The 22,616-nt window shown below is 54.7% G+C and overlaps 4 protein-coding genes across 12 annotated transcripts in view; 2 read left to right on the top strand and 2 right to left on the bottom strand.

Annotated features, from left to right (window-relative positions):
• NCAN (neurocan) overlaps positions 1-5,521 on the bottom strand; it is an 18,523-nt gene extending 13,002 nt beyond the window's left edge. Inside the window, exons 1-5 of the mRNA XM_060144854.1 lie at positions 5,442-5,521; positions 4,152-4,559; positions 1,471-1,645; positions 1,233-1,360; positions 388-681 (exon numbers count right to left, since the gene is read on the bottom strand). Of these exons, the coding sequence (XP_060000837.1) occupies positions 388-681; positions 1,233-1,360; positions 1,471-1,645; positions 4,152-4,559; positions 5,442-5,514 (1,078 nt within the window). The 5' untranslated portion in view covers positions 5,515-5,521. The remainder of the gene's footprint in view (positions 1-387; positions 682-1,232; positions 1,361-1,470; positions 1,646-4,151; positions 4,560-5,441) is intronic.
• NR2C2AP (nuclear receptor 2C2 associated protein) lies at positions 432-17,471 on the top strand. Of its 2 annotated transcripts, none has more exons than XM_060144865.1 (7): positions 432-703; positions 5,339-5,549; positions 15,608-15,760; positions 15,954-16,044; positions 16,266-16,371; positions 16,444-16,512; positions 16,767-17,471. In XM_060144865.1, the coding sequence occupies exons 3-7, from the start codon at positions 15,723-15,725 to the stop codon at positions 16,883-16,885; spliced, it is 423 nt and encodes a 140-aa protein (XP_060000848.1). In that variant the 5' UTR covers positions 432-703; positions 5,339-5,549; positions 15,608-15,722; the 3' UTR covers positions 16,886-17,471. The 2 variants fall into 2 exon arrangements, with proteins under 2 accessions (XP_060000848.1, XP_060000849.1); XM_060144866.1 differs by lacking the exon at positions 432-703 and adding an exon at positions 740-884.
• RFXANK (regulatory factor X associated ankyrin containing protein) lies at positions 16,933-22,461 on the bottom strand. 3 transcript variants are annotated; one of them, XM_060144861.1, is made up of 10 exons: positions 22,386-22,461; positions 21,660-21,799; positions 20,956-21,149; positions 19,634-19,717; positions 19,428-19,493; positions 19,065-19,165; positions 18,760-18,885; positions 18,292-18,358; positions 17,800-17,880; positions 16,933-17,165 (listed from the first exon to the last, which is right to left on the bottom strand). In XM_060144861.1, exons 3-10 carry the CDS (start codon positions 21,140-21,142, stop codon positions 17,095-17,097), a joined length of 783 nt encoding a protein of 260 aa, XP_060000844.1. In that variant the 5' UTR covers positions 21,143-21,149; positions 21,660-21,799; positions 22,386-22,461; the 3' UTR covers positions 16,933-17,094. The 3 variants fall into 3 exon arrangements, with proteins under 3 accessions (XP_060000844.1, XP_060000845.1, XP_060000846.1); XM_060144862.1 differs by lacking the exon at positions 22,386-22,461 and having other exon boundaries at positions 19,634-19,714; positions 21,660-21,875; XM_060144863.1 differs by lacking the exons at positions 17,800-17,880; positions 22,386-22,461 and having other exon boundaries at positions 21,660-21,875.
• The window catches only part of BORCS8 (BLOC-1 related complex subunit 8), a 34,724-nt gene continuing 34,200 nt past the window's right edge, over positions 22,093-22,616 (top strand). For 4 of the 6 annotated variants that reach the window (XM_060144859.1, XM_060144857.1, XM_060144858.1 and 1 more), the window contains exon 1: positions 22,093-22,616. In XM_060144859.1, coding sequence (XP_060000842.1) covers positions 22,580-22,616 — 37 coding nt within the window. In that variant the 5' untranslated portion in view covers positions 22,093-22,579. The other 2 variants (XM_060144856.1, XM_060144855.1) reach the window with 2 other exon arrangements.

The raw sequence follows: 22,616 nt of genomic DNA, 5'->3' as shown, positions 1-22,616 counted from the left end.
CATGGTTAGTTGAGGCATCACTTCCTCCCCAGTGGGTGCTCATGGGCAAGGCTCCAGGTGAGAACTGCTCCATCCAGCGGCGTGTCTCTCAGAGATCTCAGGAGACATAGCCCACCCACTAAACAGGACTTCCCCGCAGAGCTTGGTCTTCTCTGGGGCTCGTCCTCCTCTAAGGCGGGGCTCCTACGGAAAGCTTGTCTCAGGGGTACGACCTTTCCCTGGGGGCGCGGCTCACCGCGCAGCAAGTTTTCTTGTGTCTCTCCCCTGCCTGGCCTCCACCTCTACTAGAAAGCCAAGCTCCCGGGGGCGCGGCCGGTATCAAGGTGCATGCCCTTGGGGCGTGGCCACCCGGGGACGCACACTCAAAGGGCGTGGCCTCACGCGCACCTCGGAAGCAGTAGGCGTCGTAGCGCTCTCTCGGCGCCGGGAAGCGGGTGCGGTTGGCGAAGCTATAGACGGTGCGCACGCCCGGGACTGGGCCCCCGCAGCGCCGGCGCGGCGTCTGGATCGGATAGCGCACGCTGCCGTCGGCCAGCCAGCCCGGGTCGCACTGGTCCAGGCCCTCATGCCAGGCCAGGTGCAGCTGTCCTACCGAGGCCAGCACAGCGCCCTGGCGGCGGCACTGGGCACGCGCGCCGGCCAGTGTCAGGCGGCGGGCCAGACCTACGTAGAAGACCTCGCCTGCGGGAGGGCGCGGGAGAAGGTCAGAAGGGCCCCAAGAACCCTCCCACGGAGCCCGGGAAGGGGGTCCCACCCCAAATAGCCCTGATCTGGCTAGATCTGGGTTGCAGCAGCCGCAGCTGCGTGCCCCCATCGCCAGAACATCACTGTCGTTACCTCTCATGCAGTGCTAAGAGGGGGCTTCACTTTCCTTTTCAAGTGAGGTAACTCAGGCCCCTTAACGAGTTGAGCTTCAGAGAGAGGGAGGGCCTTGATGAGGGGGGATCAGTGAGGAGGGAAGTAGGAAGAGGGAGGGGGGGCAGGAAGGGGGAGAGACTCAGAGAAGGGGACAAGGCTTCAGAGAGGGAAGAGGCTCAGAGAGAGGGAAGGGGCACAGAGGAGAGGGGCTCAAGGAGTGGAGGAAGGCTCAGGGAACCGGTGGGCTCAGATCTTGGCTGCAGGTTTAGAGAGGGATGAAACTTAGGAGAGCTAGGAAGGACTTAGGGAAGGATGGGGGTTAGGGAGGGTAATGGGGCTCAGGGAAGGGGGTGTTCTGCCAGCCCCAGACTTACCCCCCAGCTCACGGGCAAAGCAATACACATCGTAGAGTTCCCGTGGGTCTCGCCTCCCATAGTTCCTCACCCCTGGAAGGCTGCTACGGTCACCATAGCAACCAGGACGGGACTGGGTGATAGGATACCTGACAAGACAAGGTGGGGGTCCCTCTCAGATGTGTGCTCCTGGGGCCCCCAAGGACCATCTTTCTCCAGGGGCTAGCTCTCCATCTCCCTACCCTGTGTACCCCCTCACCGAACAGTGCGGTCAGAGAGCCACCCAGCATCACAGTTGTCAAAGCCATCCTCGAAGGCAGCCTGCAGGTGCCGCGGGGCTGCAATGGTGGCTGAGTTGAGACGGCAGGCGTCCTGGGCCTCAGCGAAGGTCAGCGAGTAGCGATCCTGGGCTGCTCGGTAGTGGAACACAACACCTATGGGGAAATATCCAGGATGATGTATGCTGTAATCTTCAAGAACAGACCTCGCTCTTGCAGAATGCCCCCCCCCCAGTCTGATAATAACAGACCTGCTGCCCTACACTGCCCTGTACCATGTCTGTTCACTCAGCAACAGGCATAGTGCTAGGGTGATGATGGGGGGGTGAGACAGATATGCTCCCATTTTACAGACGAGGAAATGATAGCAATGGCCATAAAGGGCTAGAATTTGTTAAATATTTGCTACGTAAAAAGCATTTATAAGCATTATCTCATTGAAATCTTACAACAACCCTATGATTATCCCCATTTCCAGAGGAGCAAACTAAGGCTCAGAAAGGTTGAGGGACAGGTCTAAGGCCACATAACCTGTATAAGGGAGAGCCAGAAGTTATATCCAGAAAGATCTGACTCCAAAGATAGCACTCTTCACGCCTAGGGTTAGGCTCTGGAGGTGACAGGAGGCATGGAGAAGAGTGAGAGAGAGATTCTGCCTTTTAGAAATTAAGTACATGCATATAGAGGGGAAGCAAAGGCAGCAATGGGTGATCACATGTGGTGGGTTTTTAAAAAAATTGTATTTATTTATCTATGGCTGCATTGGGTCTTCGTTGCTGTACGCGGGCTTTCTCTAGCCGTGGCAAGCAGGGGCTACTCTTCGTGGCGGTGCACGGGCTTCTCATTGCAGTGGCTTCTGTTGTTGTGGAGCATGGGCTCTAGGTGCACAGGCTTCAGTAGTTGTGGCACGTGGGGTCTAGAGCACAGGCTCAGTAGTTGTAGCACACAGGCTTAGTTGCTCCGTGGCATGTGGGATCTTCCCAGACCAGGGCTCAAACCCGTGTCCCCTGCATTGGCAGGCAGATTCTTAACCACTGCGCCACCAGGGAAGCCCCCAAATGTGGTTCTTGCTCAGCTTAGAAATGGAGTCACCGAAGGCTTCCTGGAGGAGGTGACATGTAAGCCAGGACATGAAGCATCAATAAGCTCACTGTGACTCAAATTCTGATTCAGGGATGAGAGAAATGGCTGAGCAAAACAAAGGTGTTAAACATTTTGCTCCATTTTATCAAACTGAGAGCTCCCAGAAGGCAGCAGCTGTGTCTCACTCATGGCTGTGTCTCCAGCACCAGGCTGGCATGTGGTAGCTACTCAATAAATGTTTGGCTGAATGAACGAACTAACCAAACCCAGAGGTGGAATTCTCTTCTTTCACGACTTATCAGTTTTCTTTGAGGTTTATCAGTTTTGAGAACAATGCCTTGGAAAGGGTATGATTGGTTGACTCCATAAAATATGCAGTGAGACACTGTTGGCTGGGCAAAGACTGTGCTCCAGAACAGAGGGTGCAGGGACTTTGCTCATGGCCAACATAGGTTAAGGGAAATTGACTTCCCAGTAGGAGTCCACAGGATATTCTCCACACAACAATCCATTCATTGGGCTTCCCTGGTGGCGCAGTGGTTAAGAATACGCCTGCAATGCAGGGGACACGGGTTCAAGCCCTGGTGCAGGAAGATCCCACATGCCTTGGAGCAACTAAGCCCGTGCGCCACAACTACTGAGCCTGTGCTCTGGAGCCTGCGAGCCACAACTACTGAGCCCATGGCCACAACTACTGGAGCCCATGCTCTGCAACAAGAGAGGCCACTGCAATGAGAAGCCTGCCCACCGCAACTAAGAGTAACCCCCGCTCGCTGCAACTAGAGAGAGCCCACGCGCAGCAATGAAGACCCAAAACGCAGCCAAAAAACCCCACAAATCCTTTCATTGATTCATTCGTCAAATATCAATTGATCATCTTCTGTGTGCCATGCCCTGTCCTAGGACTTTGTTTAATAATTTTTAAAAAAATTGTTTTTTGGCCTTGTTCATCTTGATTGGTTAGGAAAACAGAAACTACACTGACTATTTCAACAGAAACAATTTAATATAGGAATTGGTTACATTGATGACTTATTTACTTAATCTATATTTTCAATCCACTTTTTAAAAAGAACTTTACTTTTTAAAAACATATATTTATTTTAAAAGGAAATTTGTATTCCTATTTTAAATAGAAAGCCAATATCCTTTGCCTTATGTGAAAGTAGGTAACCATGAAATGGACTTAAAACAAGGTTATGAAATCCTATGAAATGCTGTGGTCCATAAGAGACTGAGCCAGAGGCTGCTCTCTCTTAGCTAAAAGAGAAAGAGAGAGATGTTAAAGAGAGAGGCGTACCCATGGAGACTTTGTTCCTGACTTCATCAGAAGAACTGAAAGCAAATTGCTGTTCAGGGAGTGATTTCTTTTTTTTTCTTTTCTTTTCTTTCGTTTTTTTTTTTGCTTGTGGGATCTTAGCTCCTTGACCAGGGATCCAACCTGGGCCCTCGGCAGTAAAACTGCAGAGTCCTAACCAGTGGACCACCAGGGAATTCCCCAGGGAGTAATTTCTAAGGTGACATTCAGTGGATGGGCTTCCCCATCCCAGCCTTGGCCCCTCCCCTTCCCCCAACTGACCCGTCACTTCCAGGGGCACCAGGTCCTGCTCATCCTCGATGCCCCTCACCACCTGGCAGCGGTAGAGCCCGGAGTCGCTGGCCCTCAGTGGCCCCAGTAGCAACGTGGCGTTGACCCGGTGCCGGGGGTAGGCAGGTAGTGACACGCGTCCCTGCCAGCCCTTGGCCACTCGAACCACGTTGTCCTTGGCCACTAGGATGGGCAAGTCCTGCCGTTGGCCTGAGGCAGTCCGCACCTTGGTCCACTTGATCCGAGGAGCTTCTCGGGCTGCACCTGGCCGTGGCCACAGGGTGAAGAGACAGGGCAGGGCCACCAGCTCTGCCAGCGCAGCCCGCACCGACCCAGACCCCACCTTCTGCATGTGGAGCCCCTTCTCGGCAGTGGCAGCAGCAGTGGCGTCCTGTGTGCCTGGGGTGGAGAAGGTGGAGAGAGGGCCTGACTGAGAAGCAAGGACCCTCTGACTGAGGCCAGAGAGGTTAGGTTGCCTACACAACATCACAATGTCGTACACAGATCTGTGACCTGCAACCCAGTCTGTGAGCAGAAGAGGGGTAATGGGGTCGAATCCCTTCATAGTTCTGCCTCCTCTCAAAGTCCAGACCCTGGAGGCCAGGGATTTAACTCTCAGTGTCACTGACTCACTATGTGTCCATGGGAAAGTCACTATTCTGCTCTGAGCCATGGTTTCCCCAAAAGTTAAGTGATAGGCAGCCATTGGAAGAGAAACAGTGTTTGTGGAGTACCTTCTATATAACAGGCACTTTATAAATAGCAATCAGCTCATTTGATTTTCATAACCATCTGCAGAGGTAGCCATGTCTCATCCTCTTTTGGGGGAGTTGAGGAAATTGAGGCTCAGAGACATCATTATAATTGCATAAGGCCACAGAGCAAATCAGGAGGCATTGCTAAAGTCTGGGCTTTTGACCGCTACTGGGGAGATGCCAGGGAGAGGCACACAGACCTTTATTTCTATTGTCCTACCCATGGCAGGCATCACTAATCAATCTTCATACTATTCTCTCTCCCTCTTTTTTTTCTCTCTCTCTTCAGCTCATCTCAGCAAAACAGTGAGAGGCGGGAAACTCTAGCCTCCGCTGGCAATGACTAAAAATAACCTCTCAGGTGTCTTGTTCGCTTTTGACTGTTCAAAGACTTTTTTCATCTATTCTCATTTTATTCTCCAGACCAAGCCAGAGAACCAGCAGGAGAAGGCTCTCAAGTTAAAAAGCTGCCCCATCTTGTCAATTCTCCAGACCCCAACCTCTCCCAACCCACAAGCCAACTCACCCTGTTCCCCAGCCACAAAGAGCAGCATCTGGAGAATCAGGAGGCCTGAGACCCAGACAGACATGGCCCCCATCCTGGACCTGAAACAAGATGGAGAGGAAGGAAGGGGTGAGTACAACCCTCCTAGACATTAGGCATGAAAGGACCAATTCCTCCCACTCTACGGATCTGGAAACTGGGGCTCAGAGAGGCCAGTGTGTCACCCAAGGTCACACAGTCAGCAAGCCAGAGCTGAGCCAGAATCCGAACCCAGGACCAACTGACTTCAGAATCTGAGCAGTGAAGTCCTATGGTCAGAGCATGGGTTCTGGAGGGAATCAAACCTGGGGTTGTCTTTTGCCTGTTCCTTGCTGGGTGACCTTGAGCAAGTAGCTTAGCTTCTCTGTGCCTCAGTTTCTTTGCAGGTCAGATGGGGATAATATGAGGTAGTTGGAAGGGATAGATGAGTCAATATAGTCAATACATATAAAATGCTTAGAACTGCCTGGCATGAAGGAGTAAATTTCAGCTGCTATTATTATTATTGACTTTAACATAGCCAAGATCAAAGTCCCATTTTTCAAGTCAGCCTCCCAAATCAAATTGGGGGCTCCTAGAGAGCAGCAGCCAGTCCTGGGGTCCCCAGTTCTGGCAGCAGACTGGACTCCAAGCCAGCCTGTAATCTGGGTTTGCTGACTGACACGATTCTCAGCTTCAATTCCAGGATTTGGTTGTCGCCAAGATTCTATTCCTGGTTTCTGGGATTTTTGAAGAGCTGCCAAGTCCCAGCTGGAGGAAGGGACCTCGCCCTCGCCCACCCCATCCTCCCCCTGAATCCATACTGACTGGTGAAGATGCCTTCTAGGTCCACAGAGAAACTCCAGTTGCGGGTCTAGACTCCTATAGGGGTTGTGGCACATGAGCATAAAGTGGACAAATAGCACTACCTGTAAGCAAGGCCCATTCCAAACACTGGGATACAGCAGTGCCCTCCCAAACCTCACATTCTTCCAGAGACTAGAAACCCTGGGGTGGTGGTGCGTCCCACCCCTCTGGAACCCCCTTCCCCTTCCCCCCTGGGGGGGCTCAGAAGGTGGGGGCAGATGGGAAGTTAGAACATCACCTACAAACCCAGCCCTTGCACCCTCCTCCTGATAAAAGAATAGCCAGTGTGGATGGAGTCCAGAATAGGGTCCTGTGGGGGACAGCTGGCCCCACCTTAGGGAGGCAGGCCAGGGACCTGTCCGTGGTGCTGAACTCTGGGGCAGCAACGCAGTGGCACTACCCACCCCCTTGGTCTCTTTCTTGCCTTCCTAGGGCAGCATCTCGGGGTCCAGAGAGGGTGAGCGGTTTTCCTGGGACTGCACAGCAGGGCAGAGGCCAGCTTCTGGGACGGTGCCCCTAACTACCGACCTGTAAACCTCAGCAACCTCTGCCTCCATCCCAGGCTGTCCTCATTTCTCCCCCTCGGAACCCTGAGCGGGGTGGGATCCCCTGATGGCTGTCCAAGGCCTGGATGGGTATTAGAGGGTGGGGCAGGACTCCGGGCTGCGCCTACCCCAAGAGAGTTTTAGGAGGGGGCAAGTTCACAGAATTCTCATGCACGTGCACACACACACATACTCTGTACGGTTAAGAGCTCAGACTATATCCACATGACTTGGCTTCAAACCCTGCCTCTACTCCCTACATGTTGCATGATCCTAGACAGCTGCTTCATCACTCCGTGCCTCAGTTTTCCCACCTGTAAAATGGGGATCAACCAGCACATACTTCAGAGTGTTATTGTGAGAATGGAATGAGCTAAGACTTGTCAAGTCCAAGAAATGTTCACTTAAACAACAGCTTCTTATACACAAAGCCTTGTGTACACACTCAAATATGCAATGGTGGTCCAACAAGGTGACACAAAAAGGTTCAGTTGCACTCCCCCCCCATGCCCTCCCGCACACACTCCATCCCCTCCAGTTGCACCTCACACACCCACACCCCTTCTCTTAAAATACCTCTTCCCCAGGGCCACAAGAGGTGAGCATTTACACAGCTGTCTGGGGCTTGTCCCCTCATTAATAATGCATGAGCCTCATACATATGCAAGTAGGGGCCTGTGGGGCTTTGTGGGAGGGGTGGCCCAGGACGGGGGGGGGGGGGGGGGGGAGAGAGAGAGAGAGAGAGAGAGTGTGTGTGTGTGCGCGCGTGAGCGCGCGTGTGTCTCCTCCTCCCTCACATCCACCTCCTGTCTCAAGCCACTGAGTGAGGGTGAGTTTGCCAGTAGGCATTTTTGTGTGTTTGTGCCTGGGTGTGTGTCCAGGCAAGGATATCCATGAGGTTGCCCCCTGTGGTGTGTGAACATGTACGAGGGTCCACAGCAGCAATATGCACTGGGTGGGGCGTAGGGGACCCAGTGTAGTCTCTGGATGTGTGGGTTCAAGTACCCCTCAGCAAGGGCTATGAGCACACGTGTGTATGTGTTACTGGCCTGGGAGTCAGAGCGAATTTGTGTGCTCCTTGGAGAAGAAAGGAAACTGGGCTCAGTAAATCATCCCAGGTTGTCCCTTGGAGATCTGAACCCCTGTCAATGTCTCTCCCATTAGCTCCCCAACTCTGTACACAGACCACATCTCACACTCACCCACTCAGGGTCCACGCTGCCAATCACATGGAGAGGACCCTTGCTGCACACACGGGACACGTACACAGCCACACACTCTAGGCTCAGAGCCTAGGAGACACACACACTCACAGATTCACAGTGACATTAACAAAGAGAGACAATATGGGCACTTACAAGCCAGGCAGCACGTCTTCTGCACAAAGACACACACCCACAGCCTCAGGCTCCCCACATAAACCCCTCGATGAGGCCACTCTGTCAGACACAGTTCCTCACACACACTCACTCACATAGCTGCCAGCCCCTGGCACAGACCAGGCTGGATAAATTGTGGCTTTGGTGACTGGTGGGCACACATCACTTTGCCTGGTGAAGTGGCCTCCAGCACAAGTTTCCTGACAAAGACACAACCTTGGTCACATTAGAGTCACAGAGGACCCCAGGTCCCCCCATAAGCACATGCCTTCTCCCAGTATGGGGTAGACACACACACACACACACACACACACACACACACACACACACACGCAAGTCCCTACCTCCTGGGGGACGCCTTCTGTTTGGAAATGTCCACAAGCCAACGAGGCTGCTGGGGTCTGGGGTCCCATGGTCTGCCCAGCCCTCACTCCCGGCCCTTGCCCCACATCCCCCGCTGGGGCCCAGCGCCAACCCTCTCCTCAGCCTGGCTGTCTCCCATTAATGCTGCTGAGAGGAACAAAGAGGAACAGGGATGGGGATTGCTCCTGCCCAGGCTGGGCCTGGGGTCCCAGCCCCCTCCTTCCCAGCGCCTGTGCCCCCAAGCCAAGCCAGGACTTCCACATGCATCCATGTGGCCAGATGGAACGGAAGGCGTGAGGCAAGGATCTGTGTCTAGCTGTGAGAACGTGGCCAGATGTGGAAGTACTGGGGTGGCTCCCCCCTAGATACTGGGTGCTCTTTACGGGTCCGTGGGATCCATAACTGGGGGCTTTAAGAGGCTCTCAACTAGCATTAACCTCGGAGACACAACGTGCTCCCTGGGAGAAGGGACAGCACCCCAACTCCAAGTCCCAGGGAACAACAGGGACCACCTTGGGATGGAGCCCCCAGAGCCTCCTCCCTGAGTCAAGATGTGGTGACAAGACTGGAGCCAAAAAGACAGGGAGACTGCAGGGCACCCCTTCCCTGTTGGGGTTTACTCTCAGGGCAGACCCCGTCCATTGGGCTCAGGCTGGTCTGGGGGCCTCCTCCCCGCTGCAGTCCAGCCTGGAATCCTGCATTCATCTGCAAATTGGGAATCCCCACTTAAAATCTTGGGGTGTCTCAGCTCAGACACGGGGTGCCCTGTTCCAGAGTCCCCCACACAACGTGTGGATGTCCCCCTTTTCTCTCTAAACTCGGGGTGCCCCTTCCCTAGCCTTGGTTCCCAGTGCTTCCCCAATTCTAAGACCCACCCCCAGCCCGGCCCCTTCCCCATCGCGGGGTCGTCTCCGAATTCCCCAGACAACCTTGCCCCCAAATCCGAATCCCCTTAACATTCCCAAGCCCTCTCCCAGTGTGGGTTCCCTCCCCAACCCGGGGCTTCCCTCCCCCTCTAAACCCCCTCCCCATTCTGGGGGCTTCTCTCTGATCCCCCCTCCCCAATCTCGGGCTCTGTTTCTATTTTCAAGGACCTCTCCCTCAACGCGGCCCCCTCCCCACGACGGACCCCCACCTGGCTCCTAGCTCGGACGCATCCCGGGGCGGTCAACCGGCACAAAGGACGCGGTGGCTGCGCTCAATCCGCGCCGGGTCCACCCTTGAGCCCTGTGCTCCGCTCGCCCCAGCGCCGCCTCAGCGCTTATAAAGGGGCTGCGGGGCTGCTCTGCGCATGCGCTCCCGTCAGCCCGACGCCTCCACTGCGCGAGGGAGGGTGTTCCCTCTGCCTAAAACCCCCTCCCTATTCCTACGACCACTCACCCCACCCCCGGGGAAGACTGTTCCTGACTTCCTCCCATTCACTTCGCCCCAGGTGCCACGTTAAGGGTCCCCAGACGCCCCGCAGTGGGGCCTGCTCCATCTTACAGATGGGGAAACTGAGACCCCAGGGAGATGAAGTCTCTCCCAAGGTCACGCAGAGGGGAAGGACTGAGCTGGGATTCCAACCCTGGTCTGCCTGACTCGGCAGGTTCACACTGGAAGCAGTTTTGGCTATAGTTACTGTTTTACACCATGTATAGAGAGGAAGCTGAGGCTCAGAGAGGACAGAAAGCTCCCTGGTTCACACAGCTGGTAAGAGACTTGCAGAGTCAGAGCCCAGGTGTGTCACACCCAGAGCTGTTTCTGCCCGCGCCACCTAGAACTATCATTCATTAATTCATTCATTCCCTTATCTAGTCAACTTCTATGGAGCACCTGCTGTGGACCGGGTACCGTTGTTACAGAAATACTTTTGCTTTGAGCAGGCAGCATGTGCGTGTCTTTGCAGGGAGACCCCTGATCTTAAAAGGTCTACAATAGAATATTATTCAGCCATTAAAAGGAATGAAGTACTAATATATGTTACAACATAGATGAATTTTGAAAACGTTATGATGAATGAAAGAAGCCAGACACAAAAAGTCACAGCATGAGTCCATTTATATGAAGTGTTCAGAACAGACAAATACAGAGGCAGAGAGTAAATTAGTGATTACCAGGGGCTTGGGGGAGGGGGAACAGGGAGTGATTCCAAATGGGTACAGGGTTTGCTTTTAGGGTGATGGAAATGTTCTAGAACTAGATAGTGGTGATGGCTGCACAATAATGTGAGTAGAGTTAATGCCACTAATTGTACACTTTCAAATGGTAGATTTTATGTTCCGTGTATTTTACCACAATGAAAGATGGAAACGAAGGAGAACAGATACTTAAAAAAATCAGCCCTCTACCCAGCTGGCCTTCCTTCCCAGGGTCTTAGATTCTCAGCACTGAGAATGGGCTGTGGTAGTTGGAGGGTCTGTTCACTCCACCAGTGTCCTGCATCTGTGTGTATGTGTGTGTGTGCATCTCTGAGGGTGGGTTTCAGTCTGGTGGGGGGACAGACAAACAGGGAACTAGATGATTTCGGCAAGATTACCAAGAAAGGGGTGAGAATGAGTGAAGGACGAAGACCCCAGGGGAGCAAGGTTGCCCTGGAAGGTCTGTAAGTGTCAGACTGCTGTTCCGGGGGTGGGCTAGTGGTGGCCCTAGGGGTCAAAGTGACACAGTGGGGAACTATGCTCACTGTCCAACTTCTCATCACAGAGGAGGGATGGAGGTCGGGGATCACACTGATATAAGTGTCTGCAGGTGACAGGCGGTGGAGACAGGGATCTGGGTGACATGTGTGGGAGCTGCAGCTTGGCCTCACAAGTCCACAGTTCAAAACCCCTCTCTGGGGAGTTCCCTGGGGGTCTAGTGATGAGGATTCGGCACTTTCACTGCTGTGGCCAGGATTCAATCCCTGGTTGGGGAACTGAGATCCTGCAAGCCGTGCGGCATGGCAAAAACAAACAAACAAAAACCCCCAAAAAACCAAAACCCTCTCTGCAACTCCTAACAGTGGTGTAACTCTGGGGCAGCCATTTCGTCTTTCTGTGCCTCAGTTTCCCTGTCGAAAACAGGGACAATTAAGAGTAACCACCTTACAGGGTTGCTGGGAGAATGAAATGGGAAGTAAACACACAAGCTGGGGGCTGCTGTCGTACTGCTGCCCATTTTCCAGATGGGAAAACCGAGGCTCGGGGAGGTAGGACATGCACTTGAGGTTGCAGAGTATGGGTATGGGCCAAGTGGGAGTCCAGGTCTGTGGCTTCAGAACCAAGTTGATCCCCATCCTGACTCCCCCCACCCTTTCACTCCCCCACCCCCTGGCTCCCCTGGCTGGTGCCAGGGCTGAGCTTAGAGGGGCTGGCCTGGAGCCCGGGAGCAGGCTGTTGCTGGGGGCTTGAATGAGGCAACCTTGCCTGGGAATCTGCCGGGCTCAAAGAGCTATTTATAGGCCGGCACTGGGAATGGGCCAACCACCCCCCTCCTCCAGCCTTGAGTGCTCTCTCTGTCTCCTCTACACTGGGGCCTGGGCCAGGGGCTGCTGCAAGTGCGGGGAGGGAGCAGGGGAGGGGGCTTGTGAGCCAGAACCGGAGCAAGGAGGCAAGACCCTCCAGGACATCTGGGCATCAGGGGTGGACAGTGTCCCCCGAAGTGCTTTTCACACACCCAAGGTGACGTACTGACAGGGCACATGCAACCATATTCACTCCTGTCACATACAATGTTACCAATAACCACTGACACAAAGCCATATGCCAGAGACACAGTGACAGCACAGGCAGCTCATATACAACCATACCTAGCCAGGCCACATATAAGTCACACTGGCCATGCATAAGTCATGTCTGCTGCACAACCAAACTCACAGCTGTGAGCCCAGCTGCACCTAGTCCCTTCACGCTCAAACACACCCATTGCTGTGCACACCCATCGGAACTTAGCCTTCCTGGCAGCCACAAACAGCCCACATTTGCCCCATTGCCCCATGTCGTTTACACCCTACTATGTTTACAGCTGTGGCATTACCTACAGACAGCCAGCACCCAACCATGATCACTTGACACCAAGTTACCAACAGGGAGACAGTCCCCCCGGGGCCATGCTCACAGCACAGCCACTCATACTCAATGCTCAGCACCGCCAGTCGGCCAGTCGTGGCCCTAGGTGTTCTCACGTAAACTCAGCTCAATCCCTTCATGCTTGGCCGACCTCTCTCATGCCTATTGTCATCTCCACTTCCCCAGGCTTCCAGGCTCCCAGGCTTGCCCCCTGCCAGGACCAACAAGTCCAGTTGGAAACAAGTGAGCATCCGTTTACTCTGAGCTGGGCCCTGTGGTACTCATGCAGGCCTCGGTGGATAAATCAGACCCGGACCTGCCCCATAGAGGGGCTGCCAGCCCAGGGGACTCCATCACCCCCACCCCACAGACCCTCCAGGCTGGAGTCTTGGGGCAACCATTACACTTATTCCCCAGGGGGAACTGAGGCCTGAAGCAATCTGAGGGCTTTTCCCTGCCCTACTCCGGGATGACAAACTCATGGGAAGTGGGACCTGTTTTCTGCCATGAGTGTGGCTGCCTCCCCAGAGAGAGTCCCTGCTGACCCATACTTGCTGTGTGACTTCAGCAAATCCCTGACCCTCTCTGAGCGTCCAAGTCCTCTCCTGAAAAATGCAGAGCTCAGCTCAGTGGAGAGAGTGAGCTCTGGAGAGAGCTCCAGAGTCAGACTGGGGTTTGTATCCCGGTTCCCCTCCGTGACCTTAGCCAAATGACTTCTTTGCTTCAGTTTCCCTCAGCCAACCAGAGTTACAGCTCCTGGCTCTTCTAGACCTCCCTCTGCCCCATCCCCTGGGGTGAGGGAGGAGGGAGTGCCTAGTCTCTTCTCACTAAGGCAAATGAATGGACCACTTTTGGCTGCCCTGCTGGGAGCTTAGAGTTGCTAATTCCCTGGAGAAACAGGAGGCTCTTTCATGACCAGGCACCGGTGGGGTGAGGAGGCGGGAAGGGGGTACAAGCTGGCTTTATCCCAGTGGGCAAGGTGGCTCCATGCCAAGACCAGGAGTGGCAAGGGGGGCCCTGGGGCCATGCGTATCCTCCCTGGGGAACCTTGGCAGCCAAGTGGCTGAGTGGCCGTATCCTCAGCTGTAAAATGGGAGTGACAGAGACCAGAACAGCAGATTTAATGATCCTGTGGATGGAGACAAACGTGGCTTCAAGTTAAACACAGGGTAGGCTCTCAACAAATGTCAGCCACTGTTGTTATGTGTCAGCCTGAAGAGCCCCCTGAATTCTCCAGCAGTCCTATAGATTTCCCTCCATTTCACAGATGAGGGAACTGAGGCTCAGAGAGGTCAACATATTTGTCCAAGATCACACAGCCAATGAGTGAGTGGCCCAACCAGGATTAGAACAGGATCTGGGCCCTCCAGGGTCCATGCTCTTCCTAAATTCCTCTAGGGGTAGGGAGGTGTTTTTTGACACCCCAGCCCCAGCCCTGAGACCAGTAGAGCCAGGTCTGGATGGCACCAGGCCATGACTGAATGCAGGAAGTCCTGGCAGGCAGGGGCTGATGGGGCGGCCCTTCCGCTGGTGTCCCAGTTTCCCAGCCAGCCTCCACTCCTGGTGTGGACTTGGGCAGACACTAGTAGGATGCCAGGAGAACCATTCCCCTAGCCCTTGAAGAAAGGGACTGGATCCCAGACCATTCAGTTAAAGCCAGGAACTGCAGCCTCCTGCCAGTGGCTGCTCTGTCTCAGAACCCTCCATTCATGCAGATTGGATGGGTGTGCTGCCCTTTCTCAAACACCTTCCGTGACTGCTTTAGGCCCAGCAGGATCTGGCTCCACATATTTTATTCAAATTCATGGTCTTTCATCCAACTAGGCCTTTGCTTATGCTGTTCACCCTGTCTGCCCCGCCTCGCCCCCCAATTTTTCTCACCCTGGTGAATTCCTGCCCACCCATTAAAGTGCAGGACAATATCCCCTCTCCCAGGAAGCCCTCCCTCCAGGTAGACCCCCTGCTTCCCTAGCCCTATCTCTCCCCCTGGCTCAGCCCTGGCCCCATGGGTCTCTGAGTGTATGTGTCTAGTTCTGTCTTCCCCAGATTGGGAGATCTTCAGATATGGGGCTGGAACTGAGGCCTCTCACAGTCCTCAGAATCACTCAGCACAGGGTTGGGCAGTGGGGAGTGGCAGTTGTTTAGTGAATCAGAGAACCAAACTTTTAGCCGTGTATCTGAGGTTTTGTATAATCCGGTTTGGCAAACTCCTCTTCATTCTTCAAAACCCACCTCACATTACCCCTCCTCCAAGAAGCCTGTCCCAGGCAGCATTTACTAAGAAGACAGATTTGGAAACCGGGCCTCCTGTGTCCCAGTGGGGACAGGCGAGGCTGATAGAGACTTCCAGTACAGTACTCGCACCATCGTAGCCTCTTCCTCAACTCTTCCTTTGGCCTCTGGGAGGCAGTGAAATGCAGGGGTTCCCAGGCGGCAACTGCAATCAGAGAATGAATTCGGCCGAGTTCATTCTGCCGGTAGGATGACATCATTATAAGAAGGCTCTCGGACACCAAAACTAGGGCTCTATACCCGCGGGCACCAAAGGACAGCTCTCCGCACACAGTGGACATACAATTGCTTTAGATGCCGGCCTTTTTCCTCCAGCTCCGAGGGATAGGCAATCACTGGACGAGGACCTTTTAAGAGGCGGGCGCTGAGGGGGCGGGGCTCAAACTAAACCGCGCCCCGGGAGCGGGGGCTGGGCGCGCCTGAGGGACTCTGCGCCTGCGCGGTGTTCACGCGGTTCCGGGTACTGATGTTGGTTTCCCAAGCTGTTTGCAGAGAAACTGAGGCACCGAGAGGGAGCGACTGCTCCCGAAACCCACAGGAAACCCGTTTCCCTTCCTTGGACCCACTGTGAAACGCTTGGCCTCGGGTCATCGGCAGTGTCCCCGAAACTCCAAATTTTTCTGGCAAGGGGGTGGTCAAGGCGACATTTAGGACTGGAGTGACGGGGCAGTGACTGTTCTTGTGCCGTGCTACAGGTGAGGACGTGAAGACTCTGAGACTCTGAGCGTGAACAAGGTCGCGCTTTGGCGGCCGGGATTTGAACCTGGACTGAGCCCAGCTCTTAGTCCTGCGAGGCTTTGTGGAACCGAGATGACCCACTCTTTGGTTTGTCCAGAGACAGTGAGCAGGTGAGAGCCCCGGGCGGGGGTGGGGTGTGAATGGCGGCGGGCAGTAGCGGACGGGGCCGTTGGCCTGGGATAGTCCCTCCCTAGTGGACAGAAATGGGGGAACCGGTGGCGAGGGAGGGGTGGGCCCAGTAGTGGGCGGGCCCTCGCCGCAGGGCTCAGCACCTCTCCACGCGCCGATTCTGGTTGCCTCTAGGGTGAGTTCGGTGCTGAATCGTAACACTCGGCAGTTTGGAAAGAAGCACCTGTTCGACCAGGACGAGGAGACCTGCTGGAACTCGGACCAGGTGAGGCACCCTCTCCCTGGATCCTCCACCCCTAGTGTGAATCAGAATCAGGGGTCTGGGGCACCCTGAGAATTTGGGTGCACCCCAGCTGGGCAGTTAGGTTGGCCAGGGAGGGAACCCGTGTTCACTGTGCTCCCCACCCACCATGGACTCTGTGACTGAGAGAGGCACAGCTGGGCTCTGAGTCTGGAGTGACCATGGACCTCTTTCTCTGCTTCCAGGGCCCCTCCCAGTGGGTAATACTGGAGTTTCCCCAGCGCATCTGTGTCTCCCAGCTGCAGATCCAGTTCCAGGGGGGCTTTTCCAGTCGCCAGGGCCGCCTCGAAGGTACTGGAAGGCCCTGGAAGATGGGGGATTAGAGGGGGTATGCTGGCCTCACTGCTCCTTTCTCTGCTGCAGGTTCTCAGGGGAGTGAGGCTCTTAGCAAGATTGTGGACTTTTATCCTGAGGACAACAACTCGCTTCAGATATCCTGCCTCAGCCTCTGGGTGGGGTGGTCTGTGCCTCTGAAAGCTGTGGGCCCTGGCATGTGACCTCGAGCAACTGGCCTCTGGGTCTCCATTGCTTCACCTGTGAAATGGGCTGATGATAATCTGTTCTGTGTTAGAGTTTCAGAGGGACCCACAGTGTGCTGGGTCACCCAGCACATTTGTAGTACCTGAGCTGGGGCTGGTGGGTGGGAAAAGATAAGGCATCTGTTTCCCTTGACTGCCCTGCTTACACTTTCCCTGTGCCATCTGCTGAGGTGGACCGGCTGAAAGTGACATTTGAGGACGCCACTGATTTCTTTGGCCGAGTGGTCATCTACCACCTGCGGGTGCTAGGGGAGAAGAAGGTGTGAGGCCACTGGGTGGCTGCCTCCTCCAGGAAGTTCTCTGGGAAGCACAGTGAAGTCCTTCAAGTTCTGCACAGAAGGTTTATTGTTTCCTCTTGGAAAGGGCCCCCTCCCACCGTCTGTCCAGGAGCTGCCTTTGAAGCCAGTTCTGGGTTCCCCCAGCTCTGGGTCGACCATTTTGTTCCCTGAGTGTCTGAGTCCCTGGCAGACGGTGTTCACTCAGGGGTGGCGGGCACCAGGTTGCTCTGGAAGAGTTTAAGGATGTGGTTCTCGATCACCTGTTGCACTGGAAACAGAACAGGGAAAAGGTGGGCCATGAACTTAACAGCGGCTGCAGAGGCACAGGCCAACCTGTACCTTCCCCTCAGGGTAAGAACAGGGGCCTCAGCCCTGGGACCTGGATGGAGGACCCATTTCATACACAGGGAAGTCCAAGCCCTTGCCAGAGCACAGCTGGGAAGACAGAGGCCCCCCTCTTAGGAGCCTCTATTTCCCCTGAGTTGTAAAGATGCATTTTTGGAGGCTTTTCAGAATTATAAAAATATTCCTTACCAAATAAAATTGTCCAATTTGAACTTTTATGAAAAGATGAGAGGGACTGTGAGGAATTACTTGTCTCAAATGGAATAAAACTCCTTCAAGGAAGGAGTGGGATATTTCCCACACACCCCCACATGACCCCAGGGGGTCAGTTCTGTTAGGATCCCCCCATTTTCTGAAGTGGGGAGTCAAACTGGGGTCTGCCTACAGCCCCTACTCATACCCACCTCTCGCCGTGGAGGGGGCTGGGCTCCATGGCCATGTGAACTGTGGCCCTCCTGGTATCCTCACCCTGCCAGGGGGCCTCCTTTGGGCCTCTCAATGCCTATATGTCCCCCCATTATGGCCCCTGTCACTAGCCCCATGTGCCTCGGGCTGACCTTTCCTATATCCCAGGGCCACGGCGAGGTCCATTGGGGTGTAGCCAGAGTCTGCCTCAGTGGTGAGATCAGCTCCTCGGGCTGCAAAGCAGAGCAGACACTGCAGAGAGGGCTGGGCCTGGGGACTGGGAGCCCGGGTGGGGCACGGGGACTCGGGAGGTCCAGTGACTACCCACTGTGCAGCCACAGGTCTGCTGGTTGCTGTGTGGTCTTGGACAAGAGCCTGACCTCTCTGATGAATGTGGCCAATAGAATCTCCACCTCCGGGGTCTCTGAGGCACGCAGGATGTGGGTTTTCAACCCAGTCGGCCAGATCCCTGTGCTATTCCTGCTACCTCCTGTCCCCACATCAATCCTCTGGGCAAAGCAGGCAGCAGCCACCCATCCCAAGAGCTGTTCAAGCAGAGCTCAGACCCCTCCCTGGCCCTCAGGATTCCTGCAGAGCCACGTGGGGCTCTAGGGCCCCTCAGGCTAGCCTCTACTCCTACTCACCCAGCAAGGCCTCCACGCACTTCACATGGTTCCCACGCACGGCATACAGAAGTGGTGTCCCTCCATTCTGTCAGGGACAGGGGTAGGGGGCAAGCAACACTATCTTTTCCAGATTCTCACGACACCCCACACCCACCAATTTAATATGGTTCCTCCTTCTGCTTGTCACTAGGCCCATCTAGCTTCTCCTTTGGGCCTCAGCTTAGATGCCCCTTCTTCCAGGAAGCCCATCCTGACTTCCCTTGGCTCTATAGGCAGCCTCTGGGCTCTTGCAGCTAGCTGTCTGTGTATCTGCCAACATAGTTTTATTCACTATACCTGAGCTGTTTATGTGTCGGCTATCCCCGCCCCCCCCAAAAAAAACTGGGAGCTCTATGAGGCTTGGGGATGGGTCTGTCTTGCGTTCTTAGCGCCCAGAGCCAGCCTGGTACCCTGTGAGGTGCCCAGGGCCGGTGGGTGGCACCTTACCCAGTCATAGATGTTGATGTCCACGTCGCGCTCCAGCAGCAGCCCTACAATGTCTGTGTAGCCACCTGTGCTGGCCAGTGACAGGGCGCTCTCCCGCTCTTTGGCCAGGATGTGGGGGTCGGCACCCTGGGGGGAACAGAGGGGGACAGTGACAGAAGGGGGGCAAAAGGAGGAGTGGGTGCATCCCCTGCAATCTTGGGGTCTCCATGTTAGCTCCATCTTACAGACACAGCACCAGCAGACTCAGCTGAGACCCTGGCCCGCCCTCGAGTCCCCAGGAAGCCCCCAGCTGGGCTGGGACGCACCCATTCAAGCAAGAAGCGGACGGTCTCGATCTCTCCAAAGGCGGAGGCCCAGATGAGGGGGGTGAAGCCTCGCTCGTCCGGCTTGTTGATGAGGTTGTCTCCTGGCAGGAGGGGGGTGGTACCACTGGGATGCACCCCTGCCCACTCTCCCCAATGCTGCAGAATTGGGGGCAGGGCAGGCAGCTGGGGTCAGATGTGGGGCGGGGAAGCATACATGTGGATGCACACACGGACATGCTCAGACACACGTACAGACATAGGTACACATGTGGAGACTCAGGTCATGTTAGCAGCCACATGCACCCAGCAGCATGTGAGGTCACACAGGCACGGACACACCGGCACACGAGCGTGGGCACACACCTTTCCTCAGATGCTCCTTCAGTTGGCTCAGCTCCCCCTGGGCCGCGAGCTGGTGGATGGACAGGGCTGGGGGGCAGAGAGAGGTAAAGTCCTTACCTGTCCCATCTGAGCTCCATGCCCCAGTTTATTCCTTGTCCAAAGTTGCTCCTCTTAGCCCCTGCCAGCCCACTACTTCTCTCCCCCATGGGGACCGGGGTCCCACTCACAGTCCAAGGTGGCCGGCAGGGCTGATACCTCATTCCCCCGCTGCCGGTTGGTGAGGGTCGTGGAGTGCTTTAGGGAGCTGCCTGCTGGGAGAGAGAGAAAGGGCCTCGGTTTCCCCTCATTCCCCAGTATGTCTTGGGCTTCAGACCAGACCCTGGGGGCTTGGAACTACCAGAGACAGTGCGTGGCTCCACTGTTCACTCACTCCATCCTCCCAGATACCCAGGGTGTGGATTTCTCCTCCGCCCCTGGCAAGATTCTGCACAAACGAGACAGTCCCTGCCCTCAAGGGGCCCATGGACAAGTTGGGGAGTCAGACAGAAATGGAGAAATAGAATGAGAGCTTAAGTTAAAATACGTGTTCAGGAGAAATGAAAAGCAGGTGGAAGGGGGTGGAAAGAAGGGAGGGCAGAGGGTGAGTCCCTTTTAAAGAAAATGGTCAGGGAGGGTCACTCCAAGGAGGTAACACCAAACGAGAGCTTGGCCAGTTGAAGAAACCTGGGGAGAGGTGTGGGAAGAGCATTTCACACAGGGAATGGTAGGGACGAAGGCCCCAGGGCAGCTGAGTTAGACATGTTCAAGGATTCCAGTCAAAAGAAACCCTTGGGTCCTTGATAAGTCAAACAGAATTATCATCTGACCCAGCAATTCCACTCCTAGGTATCTACCCCAAAGAGTTGAAATCATGTGTTCAGACAAAAACTTGTACACGCATGTTCACAACAGCACTATTCAGTCACTAAAAGGAGAACAACCCAAATGTCCATCAATGCATAAATGAATAAACTAAATGTGGTCCAGCCATACTGTGGAATGTCATTCAGCTATAAAAGGGATGAAGCACTGACACACCATACAATGTGGATGAACCTTGAAAACATCTTGCTGAGTGAAAGGAGCCAGAATGGGAAGGGCCACATGTTGTATGAACCCGTTTATATGAAATGTCCGGAACAGGCAAATCCATAGAAACAGAAAGCAGATTTTTGCTTCCCAAGGGCTGGAGGAGGGGAATGGGGAGTGACTGCTAATGGGTCTGGGGTTTTCCTCTGGGGGTGATGGAAATGTTCTAGAACTACACAGAGGTGGAAGTTATACACCATTGTGAATGTACTTACTGCCACTGAATTGTAAGCAATTCTGGTTAAAATGGTAACTTTTATGTTACGTGAATTTTACCACAATTTAAAAAAATAATAAGCAACCCCTCACAGGGTGGAGATGGAAGACACATCCAAGGACAAAAAGACTGAAGTCCCATCTTGGGCCTGACATTCCACCGTTCTTGCATCCCAGAAGCAGGAGTCCAGGGTAAGTATCCTACCTTGAGGTGAGGAGGTACCAGAATCTGGTTCAGGATTCCCAGGCTCCGGGGTGCAGGGGAAGAGACTGAGGACCACAGTGTCTGAGCCGTCAGGGGCCTCACCCCTGGGGTCTTCGGGGTCCCCAAATTCTGGGGTAGAAGGCTGCTGGGTCAGGCTGAGATCCTCTGCAGGCTGGGTGGGCTCCATGGGGAAGCTGGTGGAAAGGCCAAACAGGGAGAGATGGCAATAATTATTGACAACTCATTAAATAGGCACTGACTGCATACCTGGCCTCACACAGTGAGGGTGGGTAAACTAAGACTCAGCCAGGAAATTAAAACCAGAGTCCAACTGCTTCTCAGGCCCACTCCTCCCCAACACCAGAGCACATACAATATGCACTGCTTAAAAGCCCTGGCTCTGGGGTCAGCCATCTGGGTTTGAATCCCTCCACTTATAGGCTGTGAAAACTTGGGCACATTGCTTAATTTCTCTAAGCCTCAGTGTCTTCATTAGTAAAATGGGGGAAAGGAGGACTAAAAAAATCATGTCTGTAAATATCTAAGCAGGAGGCCTGATACACGGGCAGATCTTAAACGTCCGCTGTGTTTTTGTTTTTTTTTTTTGAGGGGGGGAAATCCCTATAATGAGTGAGGGCTCAACAAAGATGTGATTGGTTGCATCCCACCCGCCCCTCCCAAGTCAATCCAGGAGGTCCACTCACCTCCAACGAGCCTCCTCTGTCACTCCACGCCGCAAGCCCGGGTCCCCCCAAACTTGGGGGCCCAACTCACAAACTTTTCTCTTCCAATTGATGTAATGGGTAGCAAAATGGAGCCTGGACCCTCTGCGCCCTGGCTTCTTCTGCCGGGACAGAGAGCAACTTGATACGCGACCGCTACCCACACCGCAGAGTGCCTCCACTGCGCCTGCGCGCCCCCGCCCCCCCGGAAAGCGCGGAAGGGCTGGAGCTGTATGAGCTGTTTCTGGCCCTTTAAGGCTTGGGGGGCGTGGCTTCCGCTGAGGCAAGAGCTATGGAATTGCGCCTGCGCTTCCTCGTCCCCGCCGCTCGGGAGGGAGCCTAGTAGGAACGGGAGGGGTGGGCGGGGCGTCAGAGGGCTCTCAAGAGTTCCCTGACCTTCTCCTCCCTCACTCCCAATACCACCCACAAGTTTTCCCAGACGGAGCCAAGTGGCTCCACCTTCGGACAGACGGCGTCCCCGTCCATAACAATGTCTCCTGTGCGGTCCTGGGGGCTCAGGAGTGTGTGCAGGGATTTGGTGGCAGCAGAGGGGTACAAGAAGGGAGTTTATACGGCCCGAAGTGGGCACTGTGTGGAGTATTCCCCCAATATGCCCCCGGAAAAGGGGTTCGGTAAAGGAGGGCGCCCTTCCCCTGCCTGAGTGTCCCTCCTGGAGCTTCAAGGGGTTCCCGGCCCCTCTTCACCCACCTGCCGATTGCCTCTTTCCCCAGTCTGTAACTCACAGCCCTTCTCCTGTCTGGGTAGACTAAAGATCGAGGAGGGCAGGCCAATGAGTAGCGGAACTGGAGAAATGCGGTGCCCCAGTTTCCCAGGGATGGTTTAGGCAGCTGTCTCCACCCCAGACTTCCGGTTCCTGTCCTCGAAATAGGGCCGCAGCCACCATGGAGGAACCGGAGATGCAGCTCAAGGGAAAGAAAG

This window comes from Lagenorhynchus albirostris, chromosome 3 (assembly GCF_949774975.1).
Source record: "Lagenorhynchus albirostris chromosome 3, mLagAlb1.1, whole genome shotgun sequence".
NCBI classification, from domain to species: domain Eukaryota; kingdom Metazoa; phylum Chordata; class Mammalia; order Artiodactyla; family Delphinidae; genus Lagenorhynchus; species Lagenorhynchus albirostris.
This window is presented reverse-complemented; position numbering and strand designations above follow the sequence as displayed.